Source organism: Myotis brandtii, unplaced genomic scaffold (assembly GCF_000412655.1).
Source record: "Myotis brandtii unplaced genomic scaffold, ASM41265v1 scaffold53, whole genome shotgun sequence".
Classification (NCBI taxonomy): domain Eukaryota; kingdom Metazoa; phylum Chordata; class Mammalia; order Chiroptera; family Vespertilionidae; genus Myotis; species Myotis brandtii.
In genome coordinates this window covers 7,429,792-7,444,006 of record NW_005369942.1, presented here as the reverse complement: position 1 = coordinate 7,444,006, position 14,215 = coordinate 7,429,792, and the positions used below count along the sequence as shown (strand labels likewise).

General features: G+C 36.1%; 2 protein-coding genes across 5 annotated transcripts in view; one reads left to right on the top strand and one right to left on the bottom strand.

Annotated features, from left to right (window-relative positions):
• MFSD8 (major facilitator superfamily domain containing 8) overlaps nucleotides 1-14,099 on the bottom strand; it is a 43,207-nt gene extending 29,108 nt beyond the window's left edge. Inside the window, exons 1-8 of one of the 4 annotated variants that reach the window (XM_005877758.2) lie at nucleotides 13,905-14,099; nucleotides 11,516-11,607; nucleotides 9,875-9,918; nucleotides 7,588-7,828; nucleotides 6,210-6,323; nucleotides 4,520-4,664; nucleotides 3,741-3,796; nucleotides 2,187-2,295 (exon numbers count right to left, since the gene is read on the bottom strand). In XM_005877758.2, the coding sequence (XP_005877820.1) occupies nucleotides 2,187-2,295; nucleotides 3,741-3,796; nucleotides 4,520-4,664; nucleotides 6,210-6,323; nucleotides 7,588-7,828; nucleotides 9,875-9,918; nucleotides 11,516-11,607; nucleotides 13,905-13,969 (866 nt within the window). In that variant the 5' untranslated portion in view covers nucleotides 13,970-14,099. Of the gene's footprint in view, nucleotides 1-2,186; nucleotides 2,296-3,740; nucleotides 3,797-4,519; nucleotides 4,665-6,209; nucleotides 6,324-7,587; nucleotides 7,829-9,874; nucleotides 9,919-11,515; nucleotides 11,608-13,904 lie in introns of those variants that run through there. The other 3 variants (XM_005877759.2, XM_014548971.1, XM_005877760.2) reach the window with 3 other exon arrangements.
• Nucleotides 13,970-14,215, top strand: part of ABHD18 (abhydrolase domain containing 18) — a 51,046-nt gene continuing 50,800 nt past the window's right edge. The window contains exon 1 of the mRNA XM_014548972.1: nucleotides 13,970-13,990. The gene's annotated coding sequence lies outside the window, so the exon portion shown is untranslated. The remainder of the gene's footprint in view (nucleotides 13,991-14,215) is intronic.

The following is a 14,215-nucleotide window of genomic DNA, read 5'->3' as shown; positions in this document are numbered from 1 at the left end:
AGAGAAAGCATGAATTTGTTGTTCCACTTATTTATGCATTCATTGGTTGATTCTTGTGTGTGCCCTGACCGGAGATCCAACTTTGCAGTATCTGGACAATGCTCTAACCAACTGAGCTACCCAGCCAGTGCATTTTCAGCACATTTCGATGTTACATGCACAAGCTACTAAATTTGAGTGTTTGTGTTCTTATTTTTTAACATTTTATTATAAAGTAATATATCCACATTGTTGAAAGTTTGAAAAACAGGAAAATAAAACAAAGAAACCAAAACTCCTACCATTCTAATATAACTAAATAATCATGGTTATATTTTGGGTTAAATAAGTCTCTTTTCAATTAAATAATGTTACCATTATTATATTAGAATCTTCTGGAATTTCTTTTCTCTTTCTCAGTCTCTTTCATCCCTATCATTGAATGTATATATTTTTCACCCTACCTCTCTGAATGTCTCTCTTCCCTTATATGACTATCTCCTTCCTTGCCAATCTTCTTTTCCTATTTTCTATCTCTTTTTGTTAACTAGCTACAAAATGGAATTGAAATATATTTAAAATATTCATTCTTTTGCCCTGGCCAGTTTGATTCAGTGGATAGAGCATTGGCCTGCGGACTGAAGGGTCCCGGGTTCGAGTCTGGTCAAGGGCACATGCCAGGGTTGTGGGCTCGATCCCCAGTAGAGGGCATGCAGGAGGCAGCCAATCAATTATTCTCTCTCATCATTGATGTTTCTATCTCTCCCTCTCCCTTTCTCTCTGAAATCAATAAAAAAAAATTGTTTTAAAAGTTCATTCTTTTTTTTTAAAGAACATATAAAAAACTAAAAAACAAAATTAAAAATAAAACATTACCATTTTTTAAATTTTAAAATCAGATGAGTTGATGTGAAATATAGTTTGATGGTTTCTCAATGAGTTAAACACAATTACCATATGATCCAGTGGTTCCACTTCTGGCTATATACCCAAAAGAACTGAAAGCAGGGACTCAAATAGATACTTGTACACCAGTGTTCATCATAGCATTATTCACAAGAGCCAAAAGGTGGAAATAATACAAATTACCATAGATAGATGAATAAACAAAATTGGTATACATATAATGGAATATTATTCAACCATAAAAAGGTATGAAATTCTGACACATGCTAAAACATGGATGAACTTTGAAAACATCATGCTAAATGAAATAAGCAAGACACTAAAAGACAAATCTATCATTCTACTTATATGAAGTACCTAGAATAGGCAAATTTACAGAGAGAAAGTAGAATAAAGGTTACCAAGGGCTGGGTGATAAGGAGTGCAGACATTGTTTAATGGGTGCAGAGATTCTGTTTAGAATCATGAAAAGGTTCGGGAAATGGAGAGTACATTCACACAACACTGTGAACGGACTTAATGCCACTGAACTGTACAATTAAAAATAGTTAAGCCCAGCTGGTGTGGCTCAGTGATTGAGTATCGACCCATGAACCAGGAAGTCATGGTTCGATTCCTAGGCAGGGCACATACCCGGGTTGCAGGCTCGCAGGCTTGATCCCCATTAGGGGGTGTGAAGGAGGCAGCCAATCAATGATTCTCTCCCATCATTGATGTTTCTCTCTCTCTCTCTCCCCACCCCCTCTTCCTCTCTCTCTGAAAATAATAAAAACATATTTATAAAAATAGTTAAAATGGTAATTTTTTAAAATCCTCACCCAAGGATATGTTGTTTTTTTAACTGATTTTAGGGTCTACTTGGTAATGCTCAGGGGATAGAGCATTGGGCTGCGGACTGAAGGGTCCCAGGTTCAACTCCGGCCAAGGGTACATACTTTTTTGTAGGCTCCAGCCCCAGTCAGAGCACATGCAGGAGGCAACCATTCAATGTGTTTCTCTCACATCAATGTTTCTCTCTGTGTGTCTCTCCCTCTCCCTAAAAATCAATGGAAAAATATCCTCGGGTGAGGATTAACCAAAAAAAAAAAAATTATTTTAGGAAGTGGGGAGAGAGAGAGAGAGAGATGTGGGGAGTAAGATTACAGACAAAATTAACTACATTTAAATTAAATATCAAACACTTTTTACATCATGACAAGGAAAATGTCTTACATAAAGTTGAGAACAACTATATGCCTGATTAATATTGCATTAAATATAAATTGTTTTCATAATCTGATGTAGATGAAGACAAAACTTACGTTTCAAAAAGGGCAAAAATAAATAGGACCACGAAAAACAGAACATTGGTAGTCACTACAGCCACTTTATCAATACTTCTCTGGGGAATCTGAATTTCATCTGTACTTGCTATAGTGAACAGGAGAAAAATTATATTACTTACAGGTGTTATTTTGTCATCAGACAATGTAGAAATATATGTAGCAAATTCTATGACTAAACATTTAAAATCATTTTTAGGCTTCAAAATAATTTAAAATCAACAATGTATATGACAGCAATAACTTTTAAATAATATTTAAAAGTAAAGTAACTTTTCTTCCCAGGAAATACACTTCAAATTCTGTTATCTACAGGAGATACTCCATCTATTGGTGTCTCTCAGTCCAGAAGAGGCATGTATTTTACAGAATTCTTTAAAATGATCTTATACTAAATACACGTGCTTTAAATTTCAGTTGCAGGGTTTTTTTCCTATATTACCTTAATCTTAAATTACGAGGATTTCATGAAGACCTGAAATAGTTTATAAAATCAGTTCTCATTTCTGTGATTCACTTCAATGAATATATATTTTATTTTGAATTTCAATCATATCTGAAATTAGTATTAGTAAATATCCTCATGTCGTTACCATAAAAGTCCTAATGTTATTTATATTTTTGCAAAGTAATACTTTAGGAGGGCAAAGTGAGTGTACTGCCTTATCTTGAACCAGTGTAGTTAAGCTATACACTAAGTACAAACTATTCCTGATATAATTGAGAAGTGTGAAGCCATATAGATCTTAGATACATCTGTCATGCTATTTTACTCAGAATAAACCAGGTAAGTAACACAAGAATGTGTTCATTTATGCTGTATAAGTGTATATGTAGCAGCAGCAGGGGGCAGGCAGTGACTTTCAATAAGTTTCTATAATTTTTCCATAATGGTACCTGCCTTTTTATCTCAGGATTTCTGAGGAGTTCCTTCTCTAATTTCAAATGAGATTTGGTAATAGTCTGCTATACTTGGGTACAATTAAGAAAGCACCTTGGGCCCTAACCTGTTTGGCTCAATGGATAGAGCATCAGCCTGCAGACTCAAGGGTCCCAGGTTCGATTCCAGTCAAGGGCATGTAACTCGGTTGTGGGCACATACTCAGTAGGGAGTGTGCAGGAGGCAGCAGATCGATGTTTCTCTCTCATTAATGTTTCTAACTCTCTATTCCTCTCCCTTCCTCTATGTAAAAAATCAATAAAATATATATTTAAAAAAAAAAAAGCACCTTGGATATTCAACATAGGGTCATGACCTCCCTTTCTAAACACACAAAACTGTAGGATTGGCTCTCTGAAACCAAGACTAAGTGATTTTTAGCAATGGTTTTAACCTCACCAATCATGAACACCAAATAACTGATATTCGTATGTCTTTTCTTTTTAAACAACTTAGGTAACTTTCAACTTTGAAGATCTTTCCTAAGTCACCCCTTTTATTGTCCTCAGAAGCAAAATCCAAGTAAATACCAATGGATCATTAGAAACACTTTGTTAATTTTATAGTAATTTAGTTAAACAGCTTAATAGTACCTTCTTCAAAATTAATACTTTTACACTGTCGTCCTGAGTCATCCACACGATGCTCTCTTAAAAAGAAAAACATAAATATTGTATCCATGAAAGGCTTGGTATAATAGACAAATGGGTTAAATTTATTACTAGCCTTCTATTTTTTCACATTCTGATATAACTTTTTATAATGACTTTTGAGTTATGAAAGTATTAGCAATGAGATATAACAAAATTTAAAAGATACAAGTCATGATACTTATTATACTATATAAAATGGAAAAAAGAACAACCAAATTCATCCAAAAGCCTATGTGATCAACCTTAATCAGTATTTGAAGTTCAACAGTGATTTTTAAACATTAGTTGTAAATGTTTTTGGATGCTTGGTTAAAGTACTCCAAAGAAATATGAACTAACCAAATTTTTGTAGCTTTATAAAATTTCTTCTAATATATAAAAGATAAAAGATACATTTGAAGTAACTTTTGTATTTAAGGTTGATACTAATCACTCATCTACTTAAAATGTTGCTTTCATGCCATTTTCTTAGAAAACTAGAATTAGTAAATCAAGATCAAACCTTAACTTTTCAAAGACCTTATAATCTGTTCTCATTTATCAAATTGTCTATTATTTTAGTTACAAGTAAGTACATTAGCTAATCAGAAAATATGAACACAATTATAGACATGAAATAACAAATTAGGACTTCTTAGGAATAACTATCCTCCAACAATGATAGTGCTTATTTAATTTCACAATCTATAAAAGTAGTTTTATCATTTCTGTCTAATTACCTTAATATAAAAAGGATCAGAATAATATTTAAAACTCCAAGGAAGGCGCCAAGTAAAACTGGTGCTGTATACATGTTTATCTGAAGCTGGATAGTCTCCCATGTCACGCCCTTTTCTCCAATGAGTGCAAAACAGGTCTGAAAAACTTATTAAAGTAAAACGACACAGATGAATTATTTTATGGAGACACAGATTTTTAAAAAATGTGAAAGACCTTTACCAAGAAATTAGAAGTAACATGGAATCATTCATCTACATCAGTGGTCGGCAAACTGAGGCTCCCGAGCCACATGCGGCTCTTTGGCCACCTGAGTGTGGCTCTTCCACAAAATACCGACTTCTGCGCATGGGCCACAAAGTTTCAATCGTACTGTATGTGCGCGCTCGCACGTGGTATTTTGTGGAAGAGCCACACTCAAGGGGCCAAAGAGCCACATGTGGCTCGTGAGCTGCAGTTTGCCAACCACTGATTTACATCATGTATCTGAACAGACAGAAAAAAAACTGGTTCTGGTTGAGGGGGACAGAAAAATTCACTCTTTCTATATAAAGCACAGATACAGTACATAAACAATATACAGTATGTCTGTGGTATTAAAATTTCATGGCATGGAGTGTTTAGGAAAAATTGTCTAAAAAAACTCCTTAGGGGGTCAATAATGAAAAAAAGATTGAGAAACACTGATGTGCATGAATTTACAAAGGATTAGATCTCAAGTAGTTACTTCAGTAATTTCATTTTTTTAAACATCTCCATAAGAAATATAAATTATACAATTTTTTCCATAAAAGAATTATACATTTAATCAACTTGTCACATTTCAAGTAAATATTTTAAAATATTACTGTGTATATGATATTTAAGCTACATATATTTAATATTTTAAATCTGATTTTATGGCACAAATCAGATTAGGAGAATACTGAATTGCTTTCCTGATTTAGATTCTGTATCTGGCTCTTCCAAAAATGTACATGTAGTTTTGTGGTGAGGATTAAGTAAGATACTGCAGCACTTAGAACAGTATCTAGCACATACTCAGTAAATGTTAGTGCTTATTGATGTAGTTATTATTAGGGAAGTTATCTGAACTTTTCAGGTCTACATTTACTCATCTATACAGAATGTTTAAATGAGATAGTCTTTAAAATATGCTTTAAGTGATCAAAATATTTACTGAGAACCTGTGTATACCAGATATTATGCTAGACACTGAGGGCAAAGTAAGACCCAGAGTTAGTACATATGGAAAATAATATAAATAATAAATAATATAAGAATAAACTTTCACATATAACTGTAAACCTACTTTTGCCCCATCCTCTAAAGAGTCTAGCCCAGCCGTGGGCAAACTACGGCCCGCGGGCCGGATGCGGCCCGTTTGAAATGAATAAAACTAAAAAAAAAAAAAGACCGTACCCTTTTATGTAATGATGTTTACTTTGAATTTATATTAGTTCACACAAACACTCCATCCATGCTTTTGTTCCGGCCCTCCGGTCCAGTTTAAGAACCCATTGTGGCCCTCGAGTCAAAAAGTTTGCCCACCCCTGGTCTAGCCTCACTGCTGCATCCAAAAATACTAGTTTCCCTTCAACTATGAGGTTTTCTATTTGGATTTCATTTAACATTTGAACTTAGAAGTTCTACCCAATTCAAGTTAAGTAGTTACAAGTGAAAAACACCTACCTGGACCTAGAATAAAACCTAATGCTTGACATGCACTTGTATTTGCCATGGAACTTGTTCTTTCCTGAAGGGAAGTAGCACCAGCAATATATGATCTAATAACTGCCACATTTCCTAAGAAAAGACACAATTAAAAAAAATATCCTTCAGTTTATAAAATTTCAACTTAAGTTGGCTTTATGCAGAGGAAATATTAATCCCTAGTATAGCCACTGTTTCCTCTTTATGATCATACAAAGCATGTTTATTGAGGAAATGCACCAATTAATAGAAAATATTATTTTTAGTAATATGAAAACACAGTTAAATATTTGAATGAAAAAAAAAATGGCATTAGCCTAGCCAGTTTGGTTCAGTGGATAGAGCATCGGTCTGCAGACTGAAGTGTCCCAGGTTCGATTCTTGTCAAGGGCACATGCCTAGGTTGCGGGCTCAATTTCCAGTAGGGGGCATGCAGGAGGCAGGTGATCAATGATTCTCTCTCATCATTGATGTTTCTATCTCTCCCTCTCCCTTCCTCTCTGTAATCAATAAAAACATGTATTTTAAAAACTGGCATTATAGAAATGTTAAACTATTTTTTCATCATTAAATACTGAGAAAGCACTGAGTAAATGGCATATTACTCATTGCTATAACTATTTTTAAAAGATGTCAAAAACTGCATGCTTAGACTTATAATAAAAGAAACAGAAAAAAAATCCACTAGCAATTTAATTCAAAAATTTATTGAGCAATTACTGTGTACAAGAGACTTAGCTAGGGACCAGGCCACAAAATATGTTTTTTAGTCAAATTGTATCTAATTACAAAAAAGTTTACTGTATGGTTGGTGATATAAGATAAAAACAGCGCAAAACAGTATATAAGAAAGGAGCAGGGCCATAGCTGGTTTGGCTCAATGGGTAGAGCATCAGCCTGTGGACTGAAGGGTCCCGGGTTTGATTCTGGTCAAGAGCACATGCCTGGATTGCAGGCTCGATCCCCAGTAGAGGGCATGCAGGAGGCAGCAGATCAATGATTCTCTCTTATCATTGATATTTCTATCTCTCGTTCCCTTCCTCTCTAAAATCAATAAAAATATATTTAAAAAAGAAAAAAGAAAGGGACAGGGTAGCCTAAGAAAATTCATGGAAGATGTGAAACTTGAATTAAATCTTAAAGGATGAAGAAGGATGGGAACAGAAGAGAGAAATGATGAGTAATGGGAACATCATGAGCAGAAGCTAAATGATAGGAAGATATCTATGTTTGCGATCACACATCTATATGTTGAACACTGGATATGAGATTAAGAAAGGGTGACACCAAGTGAGATTGGGCCATAAATTTGTGAATCTGACACAACAGAACATACATATATATACATGCATATTACCTGCTCCAAATCCCACCAATCCACGAGCAACCAACATGTAGTATTTATTATGAGAAGCTGGGACGTGCACATACGCATAGAGGCAGTTGGCTGCCACCGAAATGAAGATGGAGACAATGAGAGGTTCTTTTCTTGGTCTATAATTAGACCACAAACCAAATATAGGTGAAGCTACCATTTGGCCAAGACTAAATGAAGCAATAACCCAGCCCAAAAAACTTGTATCAGCTGTCCTGTCAATCTGCAGAAAAAAAGTACAATGCTTTAAGAATTATTATCCAAGAAAAGTCAAATTTAAAACATAAATACATTTTTTCTGACATGAAATATATATTTTTAATATATTTTTACTGGTTTCAGAGAGAAAAGGAGAGGGAGAGATAGAAACATCAATGATGAGAGAAAATCATTGATTGGCTGCCTCCTGCACGCTCCCTACTGGGGATTGAGCCCGCAACCTGGGCATGTGCTCTTGACCAGAATCAAACCCGGTATCCTTCAGTCCACAGGCCAATGCTCTATCCACTGAGCCAAACCAGCTAGGGCTAATATTTCTTATGTAAAAAAATAAAAACAATTCTAACTAATATAAGTTTTATAATACCATTATTTATAGTAAGTGATTCAGCTTTCTGACATTATAATGAAATGTACTGAATTCACTATACACAAGGAAATGCTTGAGAAGCTTCATATTTTGGAACTATTATAAAAATAGTTGGATCAACCTGGCTGGCTTGGATCAGGGGTTGAGTGTGGACCTATGAGCCAGGAGGTCATGGTTTGAATCCCCGGTCAGTGCACATGCCCGGGTTGCAGGCTCGATCCCCAGCAGGGGGTGTGCAGGAGGCAGCAGATCAATTATTCTCATCGATGTTTCTCTCTCTATCCCTCTCTCTTCCTCTCTGAAATCAAAAATATATTTTTAAAAAATGTTGGTTCAGCCCTAGCCAGTTTGGCTCAGTGGATACAGCTATCTAACTTCTCTAAGTTTCTTCATCTGTCAAACAGGAGCGATAATATCCACATCACAGGGTTGTTATGAAGAGCAAAAAATGATGTAGGTGAAAGATTTAGTACTGTGCCTGGTGCATATGAACTCTCAATATTATGATGAAATAACTTGAAAAAATTAAGTTTTTTGGTGAAAATGTTACATTTGTATTGCTAAAGAACCAATTATAAGTTCATGTAATCAAAACATTTACCTTTGAAGAGCTTTCAAATATCTGGGGGAAGGTGTGAACCTTTTCAAAATTCAACATATTGGACTGAGTAGACCTAATTATTGCAAATACCTTCTCTTGAGAATTCTAAGGTTAATTAGACTAGTACAGGGACCATACAAATCAACAGTTGTGATGCATGGAAATATATTTTTAGCAAAGATGTTGCTGCAGAATTGTTAAATATTGTTTCAATTCCAATAACTCTGCCAGTATGGAAAGAATTTTTACTGTCATGGGTATAATTTTTTTTAATTTTTAATTTATTGATTTGAGAGAGAAAGAGAGACATCGATTTGTTGTTCCACTTACTTATGCACTTATTGGTTGATTCTTGTACATGCCCTGACTGGGCATCGAACCCCCAACCTTGGTGTATTGGGATGATGCTCTAACCAACTGAGCCACCCTGCCAGGGCTCATGGGCAATAATTTCATGTAATATAATTTTAAAATTAATTTTCAAAATAGCAATGCAAATGTGGCACTAAATCTAGTTTACTTTTGTTTTGTTTTTATTAGAGAGGTGGTTTTGATAGGATGCAAAAGTGGCTAATAAGTAGGTGACCAAACCTGTGCATTTGCCTGGGACTGATCAGGTATAATCCTATTTTCCTGGCATAGCACTCCTTTCACTTCAAGTGTTCTGGTTTGCACAATAAAGCATATGTTCACATTACTTATAATCTTCTATTGAAGAATTATTATCTTGAGTTTTTCTAGTAAAGATTAAATCATAGCACTAGCCGGTTTGGCTCAGTGGGTAGAGTGTCAGCCTGCAGACTGAAGGGTACCAGGTTTGATTCTGGTCAAGGGCACATGCCCAAACTGCTGGCTCCGATCCCCAGTAGGGGGCCAGCCAATCAATAATTCTCTCTCATCATTGATGTTTCTTTCTCTCTCCTCCTCTCCTTTTCTGAAATCAATAAAAATATACTTTTAAAAAAAGATTGGGAAAAAAGATTAAATCATAGAATATCAAAGAGACTCTAGAAAACTCTTAACTACATAAAAAGTTAATACTACTAAAGCTACTTAAGAGAAGAATAAAGTGTACAAACCTTTTGGAGATAGGGCCATATTGACATTATCACAATAGAAAATCCTGTAAAGAGGTAAACTCTGTTATTTATATTTATAATAATTCCATCATTATAAATACAATTTTTTAAATTCTAGCATGGATTTTAAAATTCTGAATTTACAAATTTATGCCCTAAAATGTCTACTTTATGAAACAATGTAGTTTTAGGCTTGAAAGAATACATAAGTATAGTCTTTGACCATAATTAATATAATAAAAGTCAATTACCTATTTTCCCTTTCAAGCCTTTACTATAAATGATAATTACTAAAAGCTTTGTTAAAGTGTTTATAGCAGAAATGGAGGAAAGGCCACTTTGTTATAGAGTAAGAGCTAGACTCCTAATCGGTGTTGTTTGGGAGAGATAATTAACTATAGGGATGTCTAGGAATAAATGAAAGAAGGCAGTAGTTATAAAGAACCAGGACACTGCCCTGGCTGGTGTGACTCAGTTTGGATTCCAGATCAGGGAGGTTTCAGGATCAATCTCCCGTATGAGGCAGTCCATCAGTGTTTCTCTCTTTCCCTTTTCCCTTTCTCTCTCTCTCCCTTCTCTTTTTTTCATTCTATATTTTTCTTTCTGTCTTTCTGACAGAGAGGGAAACACCAATATGAGAGACACATTGATTGGTTGCCTCCCACATGAGCCCACCAGCAACAGAGGTATGTGCCCTTGACGGGAATCGAACCTGGGACCCTTCACTCTGCAGGCCAATACTCTATGCACTGAGCCAAACTGGCTAGGGCTCCCTTCCTCTCTCTTTATTTTTTATTTTTTTTTAAATATATTTTATTGATTTTTTTTTACAGAGAGGAAGGGAGAGGGATAGAGAGTTAGAAACATCGATCACCTGCCTCCTGCACACGCCCTACTGGGAGGGTGCCCGCAACCAAGGTACATGCCCGTGACTGGAATCGAACCTGGGACCCTTGAGTCCGCAGGCTGACGCTCTATCCACTGAGCCAAACCGGTTAGGGCCCTTCCTCTCTCTTTAAAAATTAATTTAAAAATCTTTTAAAAAAACACAATACAGGACACTTAAAAGAAAAGTCATTACTTCTGTTAGGCTTTATTGATTGAGAACTGTAATGATAAACTCCATTGCTATTTGTCAATTTTAAATGTTAGGCACATGCAATCAAAATTCTATAAAGTTTTTTTAAAAGAAGTTTTATTAAGATATAATTCACATATCATACAATTTACACATTTAAAAAATACAATTCAGTGGTTTTTGGTATAATCACAAATATGTGAAACCATCACCAAAGTCAATTTTAGAACATTTTAATGACTTAAAAAAAGAAACCCTGAACCCTTTAGCCATATTTTGCTACATTCTAGAATAGTCACATTCATAGAAACTGAAAGTAGAATGGTGGTCCCTAGAGGTTGGGAGGATGTGGTAATGAGGAGTTGTTAATTGGGTAAAGAGTTTCAGTTTTGCAAGGTGAAAAACTAAATATTGGTTATACAGCCATGTAGATATACTTAACACCTCTGATCAAGATGGTAAATTTAAAGTTATGCAGTTTTACCACAATAAAACTAATTTTTTAATTAAATATTAAAATATATTATATGAATTTCTAAAATTATGTAATTTCTAGTACTTACCTACACTGCTGAGAAACATAGTAAGATACAGAATCCTAATAGATCTCCATCGGCTCTTATAATGATCCTCAGTTTCTATAATATCCCATTCTCTAGGTGTAAAGAAGAAAGAAGTAGTACTAAGTTACCTCATTATATGCAAATCTTTCTTGGCACACCTTTATTTTCTATGGTCTAAAATCATAGAAATGATATGAGAGGTATAATTTACTAATACTGGTTTTCCTGTACTAATTCATCTATGAATAAGCACTATTTCTTTGGATTTCCATGGGTTGTATTTATGCATCATTATACAATTTTATTATTCCAAAGTGCTGAAACTTGTAAAACTGACAAAATGAATAAAGTTTATCAAAATAAATAAACTAGCTCCAATAATTAGATCTCCCACATGTGGGATATACAACTATTAAATATTTTAAGATAATTACTGTCATCATTATGACATGCTCTACTTGATGACAGCAAATTAACTTCGCTGCAGGAAGCTATTCTGGCTGGGTCAAATTAATGTAGAAGTGACACCAGGAAAGTTTGATGTGACCTAACACATTCCTAGCCTGAGGCCTCCTGGAACACTTGCCTTTGCTCTAACACGTGGACTAGAGAGTCTGGGTTGGTCGTTCATACAGGCTTGTGATCTGGACTAAAGGCCAAGTATATTAATCAGACATCCTACCTCTGTCAGGTGACATACATGAGTGTATATACCCATTACATTTTCACATATGCATAAAGAACGAGTTAAATTTACTTTAATATGAGAATTATGTTTTCAAATAATTAAGACAAGCAAAACAGACAAAATAATTTCTGATGTTCCAAGATTATTTTCTAAAATAGATTTCAGACTCACATTAGTCTTGAAAAAAGAAACTTTATTTTTCAATTGTGATGTGACTGGGAGTGGTAGAAAGGGAGGGAAGAAGAGAGATAATAGATCTACTGTGCCAGGTATGTTAAATCAGTTCCTGATACAACATTTACATAGGTATGAAGTGCTTAACACCACACATACCATTGCATAAATAAGAAGAAATCTTTAGGCCTTAGTCAAACTTCTATGTTCTAACTACGCACAATTCTATTGAGCTTATATATGGTTTTCGAACCAGCACCAAAGTAGAAGTCCCAAAATAAAGTTGGGAGAAGAGAAGTTGCTGACAGCAACAAAAACAGGTTTGCCAACAGATAACAAAAACATGATGAGGGATAGTCTGCCAAGAACAGATTAGGCAAAACACTTAAAAAGACATGAAACTTTAAAAGTATAGCAGTGTGTAATAAAACAGAATAGAAGCAAATAGTCCAAAATGTCTCAATAGGCCAAGAACATCACTCTATTACAACATTTCAGCATTCATATGAACTGTGATCTCAAGATAAAATTACATTACATATATTGTGGAGTAAATCAGAGACCAGAGAAATACATTTTCCAAAGAGTTTCCGAATGGTAAAATAAGGTTTGGTGCTTAAGAAACACAAATGAGCAAAAATTAATGTACAGAGCTCTAATTCAATAGTGTATTAATTTACTTGATTTTAATTATTATTTCAAATAAAATGATACTTAACTCCGTTTTCCTAAAGGCAAAAATACATACTTAATTGCACAGTAACAGATAATCTAACAATTCTGAATTACTGTCCACAAAGTAGTGTACTTTGACCCTTAATTATAAGGAGCAAAATAACCTTATAATTAAGGGTCAAAGTACACTTCATCTCCTAAATAAAAAAGTAGTCTTTGTATATTTGGCACAGGACAACGGCGAACCCATTTCAGACGGGCTCACTTGCTAACAAAGAATCCAGCAATTAGCCCTGACCGGTTGCTCAGTGGATGGAGCAAAGGCCTGCGGACTTGAAGGGTCCCGGGTTCGATTCCGATCAAGGCCATGTACCTTGGTTGCGGGCACATCCCCAGTGGGAGGTGTGCAGGAGGCAGCTGATGGATGTTTCTAGCTCTCTATCCCTCTCTCTTCCTCTCTGTAAAAAATCAGTAAAATATATATTTTTAAAAAGAATCCAGCAATTAGGTCAATACTAAGAGCTGTGTGTTCAACTAACAATTAAAATCATCATCTCGGAATTTTTGTGAAATGTGTGAAGGGCTCAGCTCTGTAGAAGGCCAAGTGCCGAATGACTTGGAGGCTGCACTGCGGAGTGAACGTGCTGAGGCCGTTTGACTTTCTGTGACACCTTCACCTGGACCTGCGGGCTCGGACTCCCCCTCCTCTGCGGTGGGAGATCAACTTCCGGTCACGCGTCGCCCGCCGCTCTGGCCTCCCCTCCCCCTTTTGCCTGGTATGGCTGGCACCCGTGAAGGGACCAGTCCCATTAGCGCAGGAAGCTTAGGGTGCCTTCCCCCACATCCGCTCACCTGCTTCCGGGTGTGCGGTCGCCTAAGAGCGGCTCCTGCTCAGCCTGGACCCCCAGGCCCGCCATAGTTACCGCGCTCGCTAGGAGGTGAGAACCTAACTATCGCGACACCTCCGGCCCGTCACATCCTACACTAAGGCTGTCAAACCAATCCAGGGAGTGCGCGTGCGCGCCCGAAGGCCAACAGTTGGCGGAGCGCCCCAGGTCAGAGTTGGAATCGCGCGGGACTCGGGGCGGAGCGAGAGGAGCCAGGGGCGGGGCCCTGAGTCCCAGTCCTCCCGGGTGGGTCAGCGCCTCTCGGGCTCCGCCACC